Genomic DNA, 23527 nt, shown 5'->3' with positions numbered 1-23527 from the left:
GATTTTTTTTCAAAAATAAACAATTATAAACAGAACGACTCAGAAATCTATCTATATTCTTTTTTCATTTTAATATATTTTCATAGAAATGTTTCTGTTATGTCACAAAAAATATTTTCTTTACGTCACAAGTGTCACGCTCATACATTAATTTCATAACTAATATAGCATACTGACCCAACGGGTCACGGGTAATCTTGTTGTAACATAAAATTAATAATTTATAACACACCCAAATCATGTGCAGGGTCTCCTCATCAGTGATGTTATTGATTTAGGGTCACAAGAGATTTTAAATCTTCCAACATCATACCTGTTCATTGAAGCCCTCCTTAAATAATCAAATTCTACCCAACTTCCTCCACTAACAGTCACTACGCTGCTCTCAGTGACCACTATGCACTCATTAACCCTTATCCTCGAGTGGCCTTTGGCCCTTGATAAGTGGTGACACCCTAGTAAAAAAAAAACTATGATGATAACACAGTAAGAAGATTAAAAAACATGTTTTTCTTTTGTTTTCATTCCAACGATTAACATTTGATTTCTATATGAATCAATCAAGATTCGTTTTTATCTCTCAAACATTGACATTTGAAAAAGCATTTTGCATCATTAACTGTGTAGATTGAATGACATGAGGCGATCAATGCATTGCAGGTAAATGGTCCATTTGATGTAAATACTACTCTTTATTCTTTATTTGTAGATGCACCAATACTAAAGATTAAAATAACCTTTTTTTTTTCAATTAATAATTTAAAGTAAGGATTTTGTGTCTGTAACCAAAACTACGTCACATTTCTTTCTGAATACTGAGATGAATATACTTTAATATTTTCATTTATTTTACGCTAGTGTAAGTACTCAAAAATCAAGGGGTCCATTCCTGGAACTAACACTTGATCTCTATATGAAATACATAAATATCCAATTGTTAAAGCAAGATTCTCCTCCATCTTTCAAATGTTAAGTTTGTAAAGCATTGAAAAACGCTAACTTTATTCTAACCAATTGTCCACTTCATTATGTTATATGTAGTTTATTTTTATTGTATTCTTTTCTGAATTTTGCTGGATTCCAGAAGAATTTATCTGGTCTGTTAGAATATCAAGCGATGCACTGTTAGTTGAGGTAACATCACAAGGAGAAGACGCACCATTCTTCATATAAGACACTGTATAACTGTGTTGCGGGAATCTTATTTGGGCTAGGAATACTATGTTATTTGAATTATTTAGTCAAAGTGAAGTATCTCCATGTCAGGTTGTCTTGGCACTTGTACAGAGAGGTCGAAGAACCATGACTAGTAGGTATTTCAATTATTTGTGAATTGTTAAAGAATGGGAGTAAAAGAGAGAAAGTGTAGCTGCCACGGTCTGTATGAATTACTAAAACGTAGTATAACTATTAATGTTGATATGGACAATATTCTGCAGTAAACCAATGTTAACCTTCAAGAAGTATTAAATGTTATTTTTCTTTTGCCTATTTCAGCTTGTGCAAAATTGGAATATTGCATGCTTGCCTTCTCCTCAAGTGATTATCTTGTCAGTTTATCTGGCATCCCAGATTTCCAGCTCTGCATCTGGTAATGGCTTCAAGAATCTTTATCTTTCTAGATTTTCTTTTTCTACTGCTTTATTTTTTATGTCATACTCTAAAACTTCTGTCAAACAAGACGTTAACAATCTTTCAAGAGTCATTATTTTTTTCTTGTCTTATTTTCATTGCATTTAGCAGAAGCAACTCGTAATGTCTTTATTCTAACATCCGAGACAGCGAGTTGAACGATGTTAGTTTTGCAAATCAAGTTGGTTTGTATATGTCATCATAATTGACTTGAATCGGCTGCCTTATTAGCTCACACCAGCAGTGAGGACGTTCTTGATAATGTTATATGAGATGACTCATGTACTTCAATGCAGAAAACCAAGCACTTGTAGGCCAGAGAATATTGCAAGGTCCTTCTTGACATTTGTCATTCATGTTCTGCACATTTGTGCTAACACATCTGCACCAGTCAGACAGAAGTGCAGAGAGAAGTACATCATGAGCGAGTTCTCCTTATAGGCAACGACTTGTGTGCACAAACCACCAGAGATGGCATTGCAGCATTATGCATGGAGAATGTCTGAGATTTAACTGATGCTTATCTAGTAAGAAAACTAGTTTTAGAAAATATGGTTACTGATGTTCATTGCAATTAACACTTTTAATTCACATAGAAACAAATGTGATGTCATACCACTTGGGTGAAATGAATCTTTCGTTCTGATTGGCCAGTAAAGTAATAAAGGAAGATCAAATAGAAAATAAGCCACTGCCAGTTCATAGAGTAAATAAAATACTTTTCACTCCACTTAATATTCTTACCATTAGATCAAATAATTTTTTTCATTCACCTTATTTTTGATGGGTTGCAAACATTTACAAATAATATTCTCTGACTACATAAATTTTTATACAACTGGTAACGAAAATAACGTCACAGTTTTTTAAATATTACTTTTATTTTCTAGATTTTAGAAAGAATTTAATAATAGCTAATCTAAGTTTACTCCAAATGCATAATTTGTTAAGCTTTATATATAAAAGACAAGAACAGTCTGTCTGTCCACATTTCATGCTTTCTCCAGCCATTGCCAACCTTAAAACTAAATGAATTATAAACAATTATTAAATAAGGATTATTTCCGGCAAAACATAACAATGTGACTAAAATACTGTCATCATTTTGATCGAGTTTCAATCAAAACATTGCATCTGATCTTTGACCAATTAAAAGCAAGAAATATTATTTTTAGGAAATGTTGAACTGAATCCTTTATTTAATTCCTTTTTTACTTTTCATCTGCAAGAAAGACTAACATAATCTAAATTAAATAAACACTCATGGCTGACAGAATGAGAACAATCTATCAAGTAAAACTAGTATTAATATCGACATTGTTAAGGAATTATCTCACTCAATCATATCACCAATGATATCAGCAATAAGGAGTGGCACCAATCGCTGACAAGCTCTGTAAATCTCATCTGAAAAAGTATGGTTTTGTCCTGCAAGTAAACTGCAGCCTTGCCAAGATGGAATATGAAAGGACAGTGGCCAAGAGGATCGCAGAAACAGTATTAACTCGACATGCTTTATCAGGAATCAAAAAATATCAGACACATGACCAATATAAATGAACGGTCAAAATAACATCTGCAGACCGTGTGATATAATATGGAACCATGCAAAAAGATGCTTAGAATGTTTTATTTTTATCAAAATCCATAACATGATTTTCATTCTAGAAAATATCTAAAATTTTAGGTTAAAATTTCAGCAGTTTTAAGAAAAAATTATAATTCAGAGAAAGATCAAATTCAATGCAAATCTGAAATATTTGAATTTTCAAATTAGAAGTTGTGCCCAAATGAGGCTTCCTAAAAACCATTTAAAGTATTTGAAAGAAACTGAAATTTGGGAAATATTTATTGATGTTAAATTTTCATAAAAATCGGTAACATCTGAATTTTAATGAAGAGTTGAAGCCCTATTTGCTCCTTTACATGAAAATAAATTAAACAAAATATATTTAACATCACAACTATTTACTCATAGCAGCTGTGTTCTAAAATTAATAATGATCCCTTAATTAGTCCAGGAATAAATTCTGTAGATAGAAATATATAAGCATATACACATATTTGATTTTTAGGCAGTATTCTTTCATTTAAGCAAACATTGTTAAACATAACAGAATATATCTGCTTGATTATATCTTTTTTTCACTTTTCCTAATAATTTTTTTAGCTTACAAAATTGAAAAGTTTAATAAATGTTCCATATGTATACTTTCGATTCTTTATCGATTTATTTTTATGTGACAAAGACAATAAAGAAAAGTTTAAGAAAAAAGGAAACATTCAAAAACAGTCAAGAATGTCATATGCAAGATCGTTAAACATCAACAACAAACCAGAAAAGAACTTTAAAATATTTGTTCTGGAAGCAACAGAATTAGTGTCCCATGGTAAACTGCATTTACGTTAAACATTCTAAAATATTGTATATCGTTACTAGTTTCGTATATAATGTTATTTATTTTTGCTGGTTGTTGGGTTTTAATAAAGATAGCTTCAAGTATTGGAATCCTCCTCCTCCTCCTCCTCCTCCTCCTCCTCCTCCTCCTCCTCCTCCTCCTCCTCCTCCTCCTCCAACAACAACAACAACAACAACAACGACAACGACAACAAAAACAACAACAACAAAAATAATAATGATATCTGAGATAAAAATACAAAGAGGTATCTTGCAAAGGGTTTCCCTATCACCACTACTGTTCATCATAGCCGTGACACCTTTTAACAATATATTAAGAAAACACCAAGTCGAATATAAGTTCACTAATACAGATGGAATAATGAACCATTTAATGTACATGGGTGACCTGAAACTTTTTACGAGAAGCAAAAAGGAACTTGAGACACTAGTAAACACAATCCGAATATCAGCCAGGACATTCGAATGGTATTCTGTATAGAAAAGTGTGTACTGCTAATTATAAGTAGGGGAAAACTGGAGGAGTAGAAGGCATAGAATTATCCAACTAAGCAGAGATGAAGGCAATAGATGAACATGACAACTACAAATATTTTGGAGTTCTGGAAGCAGACATCATCAAAGTAACAGATATATCAGAGAAACTTGGAAAGGAATACCTCAGAAGAACTAGAAAATTCCTTGAAACTAAACGATATATTAGAAATCTAATAAAAGATATAAACATATGGACAATGTCACTAGTAAGATACTCCGGATGGTGAGACCAGACTAGAGGACCAGGAAACTTATGACCATGCACAATGCAATACACCCAGAGGATGATACTGACCAACTCTACATGAAAAGGAAAGATGGAAGAAGAGGATTGGTTAGTATAGAAGACTGTGTGAACGACAAGAAAAAATAATTAGAAAAATACATAATGCAGAACACAGAAAGGATAATTATTGCAGCAAAAGATATTGAAATATGAACAAGACAGAAAACAGAGAGGCAAGAAAAAAAATGGGAAGAGAAACAGCTACACAAATGATTCATAAGGACGACAAAAGATAAAACTGATGAAAACACATGAACATGACTACAAAAAGGAAACCTAAACAGAGAAACTGAATCCCTAACAACAGTCATACAAGATAACACAATTCGAACAAACCACATTAAAGTAAGGATCGACAAGACACACGAAAACAGCAAATGTAAATTCTGTGGACAAAGACACGAAACAATCAATCACATAATAAGCGAATATGGAAAATTAGGCCAAAAAGAATATAAGAATAGACACAATTACATAGGGGAAGGCATTATGCATTATGAACTATGCAGATAACTGCATCTTGAACAGCCAGACAAGTGGTACAAGCAAAAACCGGCAACAGTACTCGAAAATGAGAGTCACAAAATTCCATGAGACATGGACTAAAAACAGATAATTCCACCCAAGCAAGAAGATCAGATGTCATAATAATTAACAAGAAGGAAAAGTCCTGTCAAATCATAGATTTCGCTGTTTTAGCAGACGACAGAGTTAATATCAAGGAGAAGAAGAATTGGGGCAAATATACCGAACTAGCTAGAGAGCTGAAAGGGATCTGGAAGATGAAGAAAGTCAAGATAACACCAATAATTGTATGAGCACTAGGAACAACCCTAAAAACCTTTGAAAAAAAGAATGGGAGAGATTGGATTCAGAGGGATGGCTGAGAAGATACAACGGATAACAATAATGAAAATGACTAAAATATTAAGGAAAACTCTTGAATGCAAAGATTAATATACATGAGCTACAAGCACTAGCCGGACATATAGAAACTGCTACAGGAGTAAAACACAAAAAAATGCTAAATGAAATCAAAAAAAATTAAAACTATGATTGTAAGTGACCCCCCCACCCACCAAAAAAAAAAGAAACTGTCGGCATCAACTGCTACTTCATCAAATAGTTGTGAAGGGTTAAAGAAGATGAAAAGACCCAAGAGAGAAAGCATTAACCAGACCTTCACTGAATGAGTACGAAGATGACTGAGACGGCTGTTATAATAATACAAATCTATATGCAAACATTACCACTCGAATCAGAAATCTGGAGAGACTTGTCTCCTTGAATACAGGGAACACCACAGGTTGTTGACAAGGAGAAATCTTTGATGATGGCCAGTGTGAAAACTCCTAGTCTGTAGTAGTAGTACTACTACTACTAATAATAATAAAAGCTACATTCATGTTACTACCAGTATCCTTGCTCACTATGCACCTTACAAATTCTAGTTCAATTTACCAGCATTGAAAGAACACAACTGCTTCTGATTTTAGACAAATTTTAGTTTACAACACAAAAATATATTTCTAACCTAACTTTATAGCTTATCTATAATTTATCTATGTATATATCATTAACATGACTTATCTATAATTTATCTATGTATATATCATTAACATGGCTTATCTATAATTTATCTTTTGTATATATCATTAACATGGCTTATCTATAATTTATCTATGTATATATATCATTAACATGGCTTATCTATAATTTATCTTTTGTATATATCATTAACATGGCATATCTATAATTTATCTTTTGTATATATCATTTACATGGCTTATCTATAATTTATCTATGTGTATATCATTAACATGACTTATCTATAATTTATCTATGTATATATCATTAACATGGCATATCTATAATTTATCTATGTATATATCATTAACATGGCTTATCTATAATTTATCTATGTATACATCATTAACATGACATATCTATAATTTATCTTTTGTATATATAATTAACATGGCATATCTATAATTATCTTTTATACATATTATTAACATGGCATATCTATAATTTATCTTTTGTATATATCATTAACATGGCTTATCTATAATTTATCTTTTGTATATATAATTAACATGGCTTATCTATAATTTATCTATATATATATATATATAATTAACATGGCTTATCTATAATTTATCTATGTATATATATCATTAACATGGCTTACCTATAATTTATCTTTGTATATATCATTAACATGGCTTATCTATAATTTATCTATATATATATATATATCATTAACATGGCTTATCAATAATTTATCTTTTTATATATAATTAACATGGCTTATCTATAATTTATCTATGTATATATATCATTAACATGGCTTATCTATAATTTATCATTTGTATATATCATAAACATTGCTTATCAAAAATTTATCTATATATATATATATCATTAACATGGCTTATCTATAATTTATCTTTTGTATATATCATTAACATGGCATATCTATAATTTATCTATGTATATATATCATTAACATGGCTTATCTATAATTTATCTATTTATATATTATTAACACAACTTATCTATAATTTATCTTTTGTATATATCATTAACATGGCTTATCTATAATTTATCTTTTGTATATATCATTAACATGGCTTATCTATAATTTATCTATGTATATATATCATTAACGTGGCTTATCTATAATTTATCTATATATATATCATTAACATGGCTTATCTATAATTTATCTATATATATATATCATTAACATGGCTTATCTATAATTTATCTATGTATATATCATTAACATGGCTTATCTATAATTTATCTATGTATATATTATTAACAAAACTTATCTATAATTTATCTTTTGTATATATCATTAACATGGCTTATCTATAATTTATCTTTTGTATATATCATTAACATGGCTTATCTATAATTTATCTGTATATATATCATTAACGTGGCTTATCTATAATTTATCTCTATATATATATCATTAACATGGCTTATCTATAATTTATCTATATATATATATCATTAACATGGCTTATCTATAATTTATCTATGTATATATATCATTAACATGGCTTATCTATAATTTATCTATGTATATATTATTAACATAACTTATCTATAATTTATCTTTTGTATATATCATTAACATGGCTTATCTATAATTTATCTTTTGTATATATCATTAACATGGCTTATCTATAATTTATCTATGTATATATATCATTAACGTGGCTTATCTATAATTTATCTATGTATATATATCATTAACGTGGCTTATCTATAATTTATCTATATATATATATCATTAACATGGCTTATCTATAATTTATCTATGTATATATCATTAACGTGGCATATCTATAATTTATCTTTTGTATATATCATTAACATGGCTTATCTATAATTTATCTATGTATATATCATTAACATGGCATATCTATAATTTATCTATGTATATATCATTAACATGGCTTATCTATAATTTATCTATATATATATATCATTAACATGGCTTATCTATAATTTATCTTTTGTATATATCATTAACATGGCGTATCTATAATTTATCTATGTATATATCATTAACATGGCTTATCTATAATTTATCTATATATATATATATATCATTAACATGGCTTATCTATAATTTATCTATGTATATATCATTAACATGACTTATCTATAATTTTTCTATGTATATATAATTAACATGACTTATCTATAATTTATCTTTTGTATATATCATTAACATGGCATATCTATAATTTATCTATGTATATATCATTAACATGGCTTATCTATAATTTATCTATATATATATATCATTAACATGGCATATCTATAATTTATCTATGTATATATCATTAACATGGCTTATCTATAATTTATCTATGTATATATCATTAACATGGCTTATCTATAATTTATCTATATATATATATCATTAACATGGCTTATCTATAATTTATCTTTTGTATATATCATTAACATGGCGTATCTATAATTTATCTATGTATATATCATTAACATGGCATATCTATAATTTATCTTTTGTATATATAATTAACATGGCTTATCTATAATTTATCTATGTATATATATCATTAACATGGCTTATCTATAATTTATCTTTTGTATATATCATTAACAATGGCATATCTATAATTTATCTTTTGTATATATAATTAACATGGCTTATCTATAATTTATCTATGTATATATATCATTAACATGGCTTATCTATAATTTATCTATGTATATATCATTAACATGGCATATCTATAATTTATCTTTTGTATATATAATTAACATGGCTTATCTATAATTTATCTATGTATATATATCATTAACATGGCTTATCTATAATTTATCTATGTATATATCATTAACATGGCATATCTATAATTTATCTTTTGTATATATAATTAACATGGCTTATCTATAATTTATCTATGTATATATATCATTAACATGGCTTATCTATAATTTATCTATGTATATATCATTAACATGGCATATCTATAATTTATCTTTTGTATATATAATTAACATGGCTTATCTATAATTTATCTATGTATATATATCATTAACATGGCTTATCTATAATTTATCTATGTATATATCATTAACATGGCATATCTATAATTTATCTTTTGTATATATAATTAACATGGCTTATCTATAATTTATCTTTTGTATATATCATTAACAATGGCATATCTATAATTTATCTTTTGTATATATAATTAACATGGCTTATCTATAATTTATCTATGTATATATATCATTAACATGGCTTATCTATAATTTATCTATGTATATATCATTAACATGGCATATCTATAATTTATCTTTTGTATATATAATCAACATGGCTTATCTATAATTTATCTATGTATATATATCATTAACATGGCTTATCTATAATTTATCTATGTATATATCATTAACATGGCATATCTATAATTTATCTTTTGTATATATAATTAACATGGCTTATCTATAATTTATCTATGTATATATATCATTAACATGGCTTATCTATAATTTATCTATGTATATATCATTAACATGGCATATCTATAATTTATCTTTTGTATATATAATTAACATGGCTTATCTATAATTTATCTATGTATATATATCATTAACATGGCTTATCTATAATTTATCTATGTATATATCATTAACATGGCATATCTATAATTTATCTTTTGTATATATAATTAACATGGCTTATCTATAATTTATCTTTTGTATATATCATTAACAATGGCATATCTATAATTTATCTTTTGTATATATAATTAACATGGCTTATCTATAATTTATCTATGTATATATATCATTAACATGGCTTATCTATAATTTATCTATGTATATATCATTAACATGGCATATCTATAATTTATCTTTTGTATATATAATTAACATGGCTTATCTATAATTTATCTATGTATATATATCATTAACATGGCTTATCTATAATTTATCTATGTATATATCATTAACATGGCATATCTATAATTTATCTTTTGTATATATAATTAACATGGCTTATCTATAATTTATCTATGTATATATATCATTAACATGGCTTATCTATAATTTATCTATGTATATATCATTAACATGGCATATCTATAATTTATCTTTTGTATATATAATTAACATGGCATATCTATAATTTATCTTTTGTATATATAATTAACATGGCTTATCTATAATTTATCTTTTGTATATATAATTAACATGGCTTATCTATAATTTATCTATGTATATATCATAACATGGCTTATCTATAATTTATCTATGTATATATCATTAACATGGCTTATCTATAATTTATCTATGTATATATCATAACATGGCTTATCTATAATTTATCTATGTATATATCATAACATGGCTTATCTATAATTTATCTATGTATATATATAATTAACATGGCTTATCTATAATTTATCTTTTGTATATATCATTAACAATGGCATATCTATAATTTATCTTTTGTATATATAATTAACATGGCTTATCTATAATTTATCTATGTATATATATCATTAACATGGCTTATCTATAATTTATCTATGTATATATCATTAACATGGCATATCTATAATTTATCTTTTGTATATATAATTAACATGGCATATCTATAATTTATCTTTTGTATATATAATTAACATGGCTTATCTATAATTTATCTTTTGTATATATAATTAACATGGCTTATCTATAATTTATCTATGTATATATATCATTAACATGGCTTATCTATAATTTATCTATGTATATATCATTAACATGGCATATCTATAATATATCTTTTGTATATATAATTAACATGGCTTATCTATAATTTATCTATGTATATATATCATTAACATGGCTTATCTATAATTTATCTTTTGTATATATAATTAACGTGGCTTATCTATAATTTATCTATGTATATATCATAACATGGCTTATCTATAATTTATCTTTTGTATATATCATTAACATGGCTTATCTATAATTTATCTATGTATATATCATTAACATGGCTTATCTATAATTTATCTATGTATATATCATTAACATGGCTTATCTATAATTTATCTATTGTATATATCATTAACATGGCTTATATATAATTTATCTATATATATATATATGGCATTAACATGGCTTATCTATAATTTATCTATGTATATATCATTAACATGGCTTATCTATAATTTATCTATGTATATATATCATTAACATGGCTTATCTATAATTTATCTTTTGTATATATCATTAACATGGCTTATCTATAATTTATCTATATATATATATCATTAGCATGGCTTATCTATAATTTATCTATGTATATATCATTAACATGGCTTATCTATAATTTATCTATATATATATATCATTAGCATGGCTTATCTATAATTTATCTATGTATATATCATTAACATGGCTTATCTATAATTTATCTATATATATATATCATTAGCATGGCTTATCTATAATTTATCTATATATATATATCATTAACATGGCTTATCTATAATTTATCTATGTATACATCATTAACATGACTTATCTATTATTTATCTTTTGTATAAATCATTAACATGGCTTATCTATAATTTATCTATATATATATATATATATGTCATTAACATGGCTTATCTATAATTTTTCTTTTGTATATACTATTAACATGGCTTATCTATAATTTATCTATATATATATATCATTAACATGGCCTATCTATAATTTATCCATGTATATATCATAAACATGGCTTATCTATAATTTATCTCTTGTATATATCATTAACATGGCTTATCTATAATTTATCTATATATATATATCATTAACATGGCATATCTATAATTTATCTTTTGTATATATCATTAACATGGCTTATCTATAATTTATCTATGTTTATATAATTAACATGACTTATCTATAATTGGTCTTTTGTATATATCATTAACATGGCTTATCTATAATTTATCTATGTATGTATCATTAACATGGCTTATCTATAATTTATTTTTTGTATATACAATTAACGTGGCTTATCTATAATTTATCTATGTATATATCATTAACATGGCTTATCTATAATTTATCTTTTGTATATATCATTAACATGGCTTATCTATAATTTATCTATATATATATATATATATATATATCATTAACATGGCTTATCTATAATTTATTTTTTGTATATATCATTAACATGGCTTATCTATAATTTATCTATGTATATATCATTAACATGGCTTATCTATAATTTATCTTTTGTGTATATCATTAACATGGCTTATCTATAATTTATGTATATATATGTATATATCATTAACATGGCTTATCTATAATTTATCTATGTATATATCATTACATGGCTTATCTATAATTCATCTATGTATATATATCATTAACATGGCTTATCTATAATTTATTTTTTGTATATATAATTAACGTGGCTTATCTATAATTTATCTATGTATATATCATTAACATGGCTTATCTACAATTTATCTTTTGTATATATCATTAACATGGCTTATCTATAATTTATCTATATATATATATATATCATTAACATGGCTTATCAATAATTTATCTATATATATATATATATATCATTAACATGGCTTATCTATAATTTATCTATGTATATATATCATTAATATGGCTTATCTATAATTTATTTTTTGTATATAAATTAACGTGGCTTATCTATAATTTATCTATGTATATATCATTAACATGGCTTATCTATAATTTATCTTTTGTATATATCATTAACATGGCTTATCTATAATTTATCTATATATATATATATATATATCATTAACATGGCTTATCTATAATTTATTTTTTGTATATATAATTAACGTGGCTTATCTATAATTTATCTTTTGTATATATCATTAACATGGCTTATCTATAATTTATCTATGTATATATATCATTAACATGGCTTATCTATAATTTATTTTTTGTATATATAATTAACGTGTCTTATCTATAATTTATCTATGTATATATCATTAACATGGCTTATCTATAATTTATCTTTTGTATATATCATTAACATGACTTATCTTAATTTATCTATATATATATATATATATCATTAACATGGCTTATCTATAATTTATCTTTTGTAGATATCATTAACATGGCTTATCTATAATTTATCTATGTATATATCATTAACATGGCTTATCTATAATTTATCTTTTGTATATATCATTAACATGACTTATCTATAATTTATCTATGTATATATATCATTAACATGGCTTATCTGTAATTTATCTTTTGTATATATCATTAACATGGCTTACCTATAATTTATCTATGTATATATCATTAACATGGCTTATCTTTAATTTATCTTTTGCATATATCATTAACATGGCTTATCTATAATTTATCTATATATATATATCATTAACATGGCTTATCTATAATTTATCTATGTATATATCATTAACATGGCTTCTCCATAATTTATCTATGTATATATCATTAACATGGCTTATCTATAATTTATCTATGTATATATCATTAACATGACTTATCTATAATTTATCTATGTATATATCATTAACATGGCTTATCTATAATTTATCTTTTGTATATATCATTAACATGGCTTATATATAATTTATCTATATATATATATGTCATTAACATGGCTTATCTATAATTTATCTATGTATATATCATTAACATGGCTTATCTATAATTTATCTATGTATATATATCATTAACATGGCTTATCTATAATTTATCTTTTGTATATATCATTAACATGGCTTATCTATAATTTATCTATGTATATATCATTAACATGACTTATCTATAATTTATCTTTTGTATATAACATTAACATGGCTTATCTATAATTTATCTATATATATATATATCATTAGCATGGCTTATCTATAATTTATCTATATATATATATATCATTAACATGGCTTATCTATAATTTATCTATGTATATATCATTAACATGACTTATCTATAATTTATCTTTTGTATAAATCATTAACATGGCTTATATATAATTTATCTATATATATATATATCATTAACATGGCTTATCTATAATTTATCTTTTGTATACATCATTAACATGGCTTATCTATAAGTTATCTATATATATATATCATTAACATGGCTTATCTATAATTTATCTATGTATATATCATTAACATGACTTATCTATAATTTATCTTTTGTATATATCATTAACATGGCTTATCTATAATTTATCTATATATATATATATATCATTAACATGGCTTATCTATAATTTATCTATGTATATATCATTAACATGGCTTATCTATAATTTATCTATGTATATATATCATTAACATGGCTTATCTATAATTTATCATTTGTATATATAATTAACGTGGCTTATCTATAATTTATCTATGTATATATCATTAACATGGCTTATCTATAATTTATCTTTTGTATATATCATTAACATGGCTTATCTATAATTTATCTATATATATATCATTAACATGGCTTCTCTACAATTTATCTATGTATATATCATTAACATGGCTTATCTATAATTTATCTATATATATATATATCATTAACATGGCTTATCTATAATTTATCTATATATATATATATCATTAACATGGCTTATCTATAATTTATCTATGTATATATCATTAACATAACTTATCTATAATTTATCTTTTGTATATATCATTAACATGGCTTATCTATAATTTATCTATATATATATATATCATTAACATGGCTTATCTATAATTTATCTATGTATATATCATTAACATGACTTATCTATAATTTATCTTTTGTATATATCATTAACATGGCTTATCTATAATTTATCTATATATATATATATCATTAACATGGCTTATCTATAATTTATCTATGTATATATCATTAACATGGCTTATCTATAATTTATCTATGTATATATCATTAACATGGCTTATCTATAATTTATCTATGTATATATATCATTAACATGGCTTATCTATAATTTATCTTTTGTATATATAATTAACGTGGCTTATCTATAATTTATCTATATATATATCATTAACATGGCTTATCTATAATTTATCCATGTATATATCATTAACATGACTTATCTATAATTTATCTATATATATATATCATTAACATGGCTTATCTATAATTTATCTTTTGTATATATCATTAACATGACTTATCTATAATTTATCTATATATATATATATCATTAACATGACTTATCTATAATTTATCTATATATATATATCATTAACATGGCTTATCTATAATTTATCTATGTATATATCATTAACATGACTTATCTATAATTTATCTTTTGTATAAATCATTAACATGGCTTATCTATAATTTATCTATATATATATATATATCATTAACATGGCTTATCTATAATTTATCTTTTGTATATATCATTAACATGGCTTATCTATAATTTATCTATATAAATATATATCATTAACATGGCTTATCTATAATTTATCTTTTGTATATATAATTAACGTGGCTTACCTATAATTTATCTATGTATATATCATTAACATGGCTTATCTATAATTTATCTTTTGTATAAATCATTAACATGGCTTATCTATAATTTATCTATATATATATATCATTAACATGGCTTATCTATAATTTATCTTTTGCATATATCATTAACATGGCTTATCTATAATTTATCTATGTTTATATAATTAACATGACTTATCTATAATTTATCTTTTGTATATATCATTAACATGGCTTATGTATAATTTATCTATATATATATATATATATATATCATTTACATGGCTTATCTATAATTTATCTATGTATATATCATTAACATGGCTTATCTATAATTTATCTATGTATATATATCATTAACATGGCTTATCTATAATTTATCTTTTGTATATATAATTAACGTTGCTTATCTATAATTTATCTATGTATATATCATTAACATGGCTTATATATAATTTATCTATGTTTATATAATTAACATGACTTATCTATAATTTATCTTTTGTATATATCATTAACATGGCTTATGTATAATTTATCGATATATATATATATATCATTTACATGGCTTATCTATAATTTATCTATGTATATATATCATTAACATGGCTTATCTATAATTTATCTTTTGTATATATCATTAACATGACTTATCTATAATTTATATTTTGTATATATCATTAACATGGCTTATCTATAATTTATCTATGTATATATCATTAACATGGCTTATCTATAATTTATCTTTTGTATATATCATTAACATGGCTTATCTATAATTTATCTATATATATATATATCATTAACATGGCTTATCTATAATTTATCTTTTGTATATATCATTAACATGGCTTATCTATAATTTATCTATGTATATATCATTAACATGGCTTATCTATAATTTATCTATGTATATATCATTAACATGGCTTATCTATAATTTATCTTTTGTATATATCATTAACATGGCTTATCTATAATTTATCTATGTATATATATCATTAACATGGCTTATCTATAATTTATCTTTTGTATATATCATTAACATGGCTTATCTATAATTTATCTATGTATATATCATTAACATGGCTTATCTATAATTTATCTTTTGTATATATCATTAACATGGCTTATCTATAATTTATCTATGTATATATCATTAACATGGCTTATCTATAATTTATCTATGTATATACTACTAGGAAATACTTATCTCAAGACAACTAAAATAAATTCTCTCAGCAGAAGAGTTTTGCATCACTTTTATGTCTTCTTGGTCTGATTTACTGTGGTCTTCTTTTTTTTACGGAATATTAAGCATCTATGATTATTATAATGTCAGATAAAGTTATCAAATGGCATCTTATAGGTAGGATTATTATTTTATATTCTTAGAAAACATTACCCTTCGAAGGGAATTCCTCAGTAAGACTGTAGACACTATTCTAAAAAAAACACAAGCCTAGAAGGAAATTTATAGTGATATTGGAAGCATTACTCATAGAAAACATTCCTCGTTGACATTGGTAATCTTCTTTGTTCTCAACACGATTGACCTCAACCACTGTCTTCTAATATTTATTTGGGAGAAAAATAAAAAGGACAAGCAAGGTTTTGAATTTTAGACAACCCAGATAGAATAATAAGGTTGGAGATGAATTCTTATATAGTAGGTCGGAAGGTAACCAGCTGATTAATCAGATCAGGCTTTTTTAACCTCGTCTAATCAAAGTAAATGTATTGTTGCAGTCATCAGATCACAAACTGCTTAGCCACCAGGATCTCATCTAAGGGCATTATAGGTCACCACCTATGGTTTACATGTGACCTCATTTGGAGAGGAGGAGGAGGAGGAGGAGGAGGAGGAGGAGGAGAAGGAGGAGGTTATCCCACTATATGAGATTACAATCAGAAATTTCGTGGTTTTGATCACAGGATGATTAACGTTCTCCTACAAATATTAAAATACAGTTATAATAATACTAAACCATATGTCTAGACTACTTTTTCTAATTTTGATCGAAGTCCATTACATGATTTGGATTCTATAAAATATTTAAAATTTAAGACTTAAGGTTAAGAGGTCTTAAGAAAAAACTGAAATTCAGGGAATATTACCTAATTGGTGTTCAATGACTATGGATCTAATTGTATGAAAATCTGAAATATTTGCATCTTAAAATGAGATGTGAAATTTTATGTCCCCTCAAGCCCTTTTAAATACTACAAATAAACTGAACATTGGAGAATATTTATTAATTGATCAATTATCTCTATTGTTTAAATTTTGACAGAAATATCACAAAAAACTTCACTTTTTTATACCTCATTTACGTGAAACGAAATTAAACTAAATGCAGCTCACATTTGTACTCCTAACACCTAAAAGCTATGCTTCAAAATAAATTAATTCAAATCGATAGACATGTATATATCTAACTTTAAAGTGGTCGAGAAGATAAGTGTGTAAGCAATGTGATTATAGCTTTTTTATGGGTGAGATCTTCACATGACACTTATTTCACAAACTAACTTCATAATCCATTATTTTACAAACTACCATCATAATCAATTATTTAACCAACTACCATCATAATCAATTATTTCACAAACTACCATCATAATCAATTATTGTACAAGCTAACCTCATAATCAATTATTTAACAAGCTAACATCGTAATCAATTATTTAACCAACTACCATCATAATCAATTATTTAACAAGCTAAGATCGTAAGCAATTATTTAACAAGCTAACATCATAATCAATTATTTAAAAAGCTAACCTCATAATCAATTATTTAACAAGCTAACATCATAATCAATTATTTAACAAGCTAACATCATAATCAATTATTTAACAAGCTAACCTCATAATCAATTATTTAACAGGCTAACATCATAATCAATTATTTAACAAGCTAACATCATAATCAATTATTTAACAAGCTAACATCATAATACAATTATTTAACAAGCTACCATCATAATCAATTATTTAACAAGCTAACCTCATAATCAATTATTTAACAAGCTAACATCATAATCACTTATTTAACAAGCTAACATCATAATCAATTATTTTACAAACTACCATCAGAATCAATTATTTCACAAGCTAACATCATAATCAATTATTTAACAAGCTAACATCATAATCAATGATTTTACAAACTAACATCATAATCAATTATTTAACAAGCTAACATCATAATCAATTATTTTACAAACTAACATCATAATCAATTATTTCACAAACTAACATCATAATCAATTATTTAATAAACTAACATCACAATCAATAATTTAACAAGCTAACATCATAATCAATTATTTTACAAACTACCATCAGAATCAATTATTTCACAAGCTAACATCATAATCAATTATTTAACAAGCTAAGATCATAATCAATGATTTTACATAATAACATCATAATCAATTATTTAACAAGCTAACATCATAATATATTATTTTACAAACTAACACCATAACCAATTATTTCACAAACTAACACCATAATACATTATTTAATAAACTAACATCATAATCAATTATTTAACAAGCTGACATCATAATCAATTATTTTAAAACTAACATCATAATCAATTATTTAACAAACTAAAATCATAATCAATTATTTTAACAAACTAACACAATAATCAATTATTTAACAAGCTAACATCATAATACAATTAGTTAACAAGCTAACATCATAATAAAATTATTTAACAAGCTAACATCATAATCAATTATTTCACAAACTACCATCATAATCAATTATTTAAACAACTAACCACATAATAAATTATTTCACAAGCTAACATCATAATCAATTATTTCACAAGCTAACATCATAATCAATTATTTTACGAACTAACACCATAATCTATTATTTCACAAACTAACATCATAATCAATTATTGACTACCTAACATCATAATAAAATTATTTAAAAAACTAATATCATAATCAATTATTTTACAAGCTAACATCATAACGCAATTATTTAACAAGCAAACATAATAAAAACTTATTTCACAAACTAACACCATAATCAATTATTTAATAAACTCACATCATAATACAATTATTTAAGAAACTAACACCATAATCAATAATTTAACAAGCTAACATCATAATAAATTATTTCACAATCTAACAACATAATCAATTATTTAACAAGCTAACATCATAATACAATTATTTACCAAGCTAACATCATACTAGAATTATTTAACAAGCTAACATCATAATCAATTATTTCAAAAACGATCATCATAATAATGATCAATTACTTAACAAACTAAAATCATAATCAATTATTAAACAAGCTAACATCATAATCAATTATTTAAAAAACGATCATCATCATCATCAATTATTTAACAAACTAACATCATAATAAATTATTTAACAGACTCACATCATAATCAATTATTAAACAAGCTAACATCATAATCAATTATTTCAAAAACGATCATCATCATCATCAATTATGTAACAAACTAAAATCATAATCAATTATTTAACAGGCTAACATCATCATAAATTATTTCACAGGCTCACATAATAATCAATTATTTAACAAGCAAACATCATCATCAATTATTTAACAAACCAACATCATAATCAATTATTTTACAAGCTAACATCATCATCAATTATTTAACAAACCACATCATAATACACTATTTCAGAAGCTTATATCATAATCAGTTATTATACAAGCTCCATAATGATCAATTATTTAACAAGCTAACATTATAATAAATTATTTAACAAGCTAACATCGTAGTCAATTATATAACAAGATAACATCATAATACAATTACTTAACAAGTTAATATCATAAAGAATTATTTAAAAAACTAACATCATAATCAATTATTTAACAAGCTTACATAATAATCAATTATTTAACAAACTAACATCATAATAAATTATTTAACAAGCTAACATCATAATCAATTATTTACCAAGCTAACATCATAATACAATGATTTCACAAGTAAACATCATAATACAATTATTTAACAAGCTAAAATCATAATCAAATATTTCACCAGCTAACATCATAATCAATTATTTAACAAGCTAACATAATAATACAATTATTTAACAAATATAAATCATAATAAATTATTTCACAAGCTAACATCATAATGCAATTATTTAACAAGCTAACATCATAATAAATTATTTCACAAGCTAACATCATACTCAATTATTTAACAAGCTAATATCATAATCAATTATTTAAAAAGCTAACATTATAATCAATTATTTAACAAGCTAACATCATAATACAATTATTTCACAAGCTAATATCATTATCAATTATTTCACAAGCTACCAATATAATCAATTATGTAACAAGCTAACGTCATAATCAATTATTTCACAAACTAACATCATAATAAATTATTTCACACGCTAACATTAAAATCCATTATTAAACGAGACACATCGTCATCAATAATTTAACAAGCTAACATCATAATACAATTATTTTACAAGCTAACATCATGATACAATTATTTCACAAGTTAACATAATAATAAATTATTTCACAAGTAAACATCATCACCAATAATTTCACAAGCTAACATCACAATCAATTATTTAACAAGCTAACATCATCATCAATTATTTAACCAGCTAACACAATAATACAACTATCACACAGGCTAACATCATAATCCATTATTTAACAAGCTAACCTCATAATCAATTATTTAACAAGCTAACATCATAATCAATTATTTAACCAACTACCATCATAATCAATTATCTAACAAGCTAACATCATAATCAATTATTTAACAAGCTAACATCATAATCAATTATTTAACCTACTACCATCATAATCAATTATTAAACAAGCTAACATCATAATCAATTATTTAACAAGCTAACATCATAATCAATTATTTAACAAGCTAACATCATAATCAATTATTTAACAAGCTAACATCATAATCACTTATTTAACAAGCTAACCTACTAATCAATTATAAAACAAGCTAACATCATAATCAATTATTTCACAAGCTAACATCATAATCAATTATTTAACAATCTAATATCATAATCATTTATTTAACAAACAATTATAATAATCAATTATTTAACAAGATAACATCATATTACAATTATTTAACAAGCTAACATCACATTCAATTATTTCACAAACTAACATCATAATCAATTATTTAACAAGCTAACATCATAATGCAATTATTTAACAAACAATTATAATAATCAATTATTTCACAAACTAACATCATAATCAATTATTTCACAAACTAACATCATAATCAATTATTTAACAAACTAACAACATACTAAATTATTTCACAAGCAAACATGAGATTCAATTATTTAACAAGCTAACATCATAATCAATTATTTTACAAACTAACACCATAATAAATTATTTCACAAACTTACATCATAATCAATTATTTAATAAACTAACATCACAATCAATAATTTAACAAGCTAACATCACAATCAATTATTTTAAAACTAACATGATAATCAATTATTTAACAAACTAACATCATAATCAATTATTTTACAAACTAACACAATAATAAATTATTTAACAAGCTAACATCATAATACAATTATTTAACAAGCTAACATCATAATAAAATTATTTAACAAGCTAACATCATAATCAATTATTTCACAAACTACCATCATAATCAATTATTTAACAAACTAATATCATAATCAATTATTTAAACAACTAACCACATAATAAATTATTTCACAAGCTAACATCAAAATCAATTATTTCACAAGCTAACATCATAATCAATTATTTTACAAACTAACATCATAATCTATTATTTCACAAACTAACATCATAATCAATTATTTTACAAACTAACATCATAATCAATTATTGACTAGCTAACATCATAATAAAATTATTTAACAAACTAATAGCATAATCAATTATTTAACAAGCTAACATCATAAAACAATTATTTAACAAGCTAACATAATAATAACTTAGTTCACAAACTAACACCATAATCCATTATTTAATAAACTCACATCATAATACCATTATTTAAGAAACTAACATTATAATCAATAATTTAACAAGCTAACATCATAATAAATTATTTTACAATCTAACAACATAATCAATTATTTAACAAGCTAGCATCACAATGCAATTATTTAACAAGCTAACATCATAATACAATTATTTAACAAGCTAACATCAGAATCAATTATTTACAAAACGATCATCATCATCATCAATTATTTAACAAACTAAAATCATAATCAATTATTTAACAAGCTAATATCATAATAAATTATTTCACAGAATCACATCATAATCAATTATTAAACAAGCTAACATCATAATCAAATATTTAACACACTAACATCATAATAAATTATTTAACAAGCTAACATCATAATCAATTATTTATCAAGGTAACATCATAATACAATTATTTCTCAAGCTAACATCATAATACAATTATTTAACAAGCTAACATCATAATATAATTATTTAACAAATATAAATCATAATAAATTATTTCACAA

General features: G+C 24.1%; 1 protein-coding gene across 5 annotated transcripts in view; it reads left to right on the top strand.

The window, feature by feature from the left end:
• LOC145246036 (cilia- and flagella-associated protein 43-like) overlaps positions 1-23527 on the top strand; it is a 456783-nt gene that overhangs the window by 14567 nt on the left and 418689 nt on the right. For all 5 annotated transcript variants that reach the window (XM_080107869.1, XM_080107868.1, XM_080107867.1 and 2 more), the window contains exon 3: positions 1498-1591. In XM_080107869.1, the coding sequence (XP_079963995.1) occupies positions 1498-1591 (94 nt within the window). The remainder of the gene's footprint in view (positions 1-1497; positions 1592-23527) is intronic.

Source organism: Euprymna scolopes, chromosome 23 (genome assembly GCF_053919585.1).
Source record: "Euprymna scolopes isolate OS-2025 chromosome 23, ASM5391958v1, whole genome shotgun sequence".
NCBI classification, from domain to species: Eukaryota; Metazoa; Mollusca; class Cephalopoda; order Sepiida; family Sepiolidae; genus Euprymna; species Euprymna scolopes.
The sequence above is the reverse complement of the archived record's forward strand: the minus strand, read 5'-3'. Positions and strand labels throughout refer to the sequence as shown.